The sequence below is a fragment of the Hippocampus comes genome, unplaced genomic scaffold (genome assembly GCF_001891065.2).
Source record: "Hippocampus comes isolate QL1 unplaced genomic scaffold, H_comes_QL1_v1.1 scaffold1564, whole genome shotgun sequence".
Taxonomy (NCBI): Eukaryota; Metazoa; Chordata; class Actinopteri; order Syngnathiformes; family Syngnathidae; genus Hippocampus; species Hippocampus comes.
The window spans coordinates 1-1,529 of record NW_017806802.1 but is presented as its reverse complement, the minus strand read 5'-3'; the positions used below and the strand labels follow the sequence as shown (position 1 = coordinate 1,529).

The following is a 1,529-nucleotide window of genomic DNA, read 5'->3' as shown; positions in this document are numbered from 1 at the left end:
GTCTTTGTCACGACTGCAAGTGGCCATTCATTTCTATTGGTTTGATTGTCCTTAAGCAACACTAGGTCACCTTCCTTGACGTTAGGTCTGACATCCTGCCACTTGCTGCGCGTCTGTAGCGTGGGAAGGTACTCGCATCACCATCTGTTCCAGAAGACGTTGGCAAGATGTTGAACTTGTCTCCATTGTTGGCGATGGAGGTCTTTCTTGTCAAAGGCTCCTGGAGGAGCAGGGAGATGGTACATCTTCTGCGTCAGCAACGATGCAGGGGTTGCAGGAAAGGAGACTCTGGATCAGAGGATATTGGTGCGAGGGGTCTGGCATTGATGATTGCAGTTACCTCAGCCATCAAGGTTGACAATACCTCATGCGTGAGGCGTGACTGGTGATTTTCCTGTAGCATGGAGTCAAGGATCCGTCTGGAGACTCCGATCATGCGTTCCCACGCTCCTCCCATGTGAGAGGAGTGTGGAGGGTTAAAGATCCACGTGCATCCTTGTTCCCCCAAGTACTTGTTGACGTTAGGTTCTTCGGGGTCTGTGGCCAACATGTGCAGTTCTTTGCTCGTGCCTTTAAAATTTGTCCCACAATCCGACCGAATCTGTTTCACTGGTCCTCGCATCGCCAAAAACCGTCGCAAGGCGTTGATGAAGGAGGATGTGTCCATCGCCTCAATGAGCTCAATGTGCACAGCGCGTGTGCTCATGCAGGTGAAGAGGACCGCCCATCGTTTGCTATTTGCCTGGCCACCGCGGGTACGTCGCGTGGTGACAGCCCAGGGCCCGAACACATCAAGTCCCACGTAAGTAAAGGGTGGTTCCGAGCTCAAACGGTCGGCAGGGAGATCTGCCATCTTCTGAACACGTATCTTCCCGCGAAGCTTATTACAGGTCACGCATTTGTGGAGGATGTTGTTGATGCACCGTTTGGCTCCCACGATCCAGTATCCCGCTGCTCGGATGGATCCCTCGGTGAAGACTCGGCCCTGGTGCTTGACCTTCTCGTGGTAGTGTCTCACAAGGAGCGTCGCGACGTGACTGCGAGTTGGAACGATGATTGGAAACTGTTCGTTTGTGTCGAGAGCTGCGTGCTTGAGTCTTCCTCCTATCCGTAGAAGACCGTCCTCATCCACGTAGGGGTCCAGTTTTCGTAGGGAAGTGTTCTCAGTCAAACTCTTTCTTGTAGGTCTCCCTTTCAACACAGCGAATGATCAGAGTCTTAGTCTCTGACAGTTCTTCGACCGAGCAAGGTCCAGGACTTTTGGCCTTGCAGTTGGGTATGATTGCAGCCTTTCTCCTCTTCACAAGGTTGGACAAGGATGCTATAGCTCTCACAAGGGACTTCCATGACGAGAACCGTTCAAAGCGATAAGATCCCAGCTGTGTAGGAGAGTTTGTGATAGCTGTCGCGTGGGAACGAACCTCGCTGTCGGCGTTTGGGTCAACCAGTTCGTAGGATTCTTCTTCGTGATTGGGAATTCCATCCGGCATAGATAGAAAGGTGGGTCCTGTGAGCCATGTTGTGTGCTT

At 52.2% G+C, this 1,529-nt stretch overlaps 1 protein-coding gene across 1 annotated transcript; it reads right to left on the bottom strand.

The window, feature by feature from the left end:
* Window positions 1–6: 6 nt before the first annotated feature.
* Window positions 7–1,191, bottom strand: LOC109508118 (uncharacterized; the record flags this gene model as incomplete). Its single annotated transcript, XM_019857959.1, has 1 exon — window positions 7–1,191. A coding segment is annotated over one exon (938 nt), but the record flags the coding sequence as incomplete, so codon positions are not given.
* Window positions 1,192–1,529: the final 338 nt, after the last annotated feature.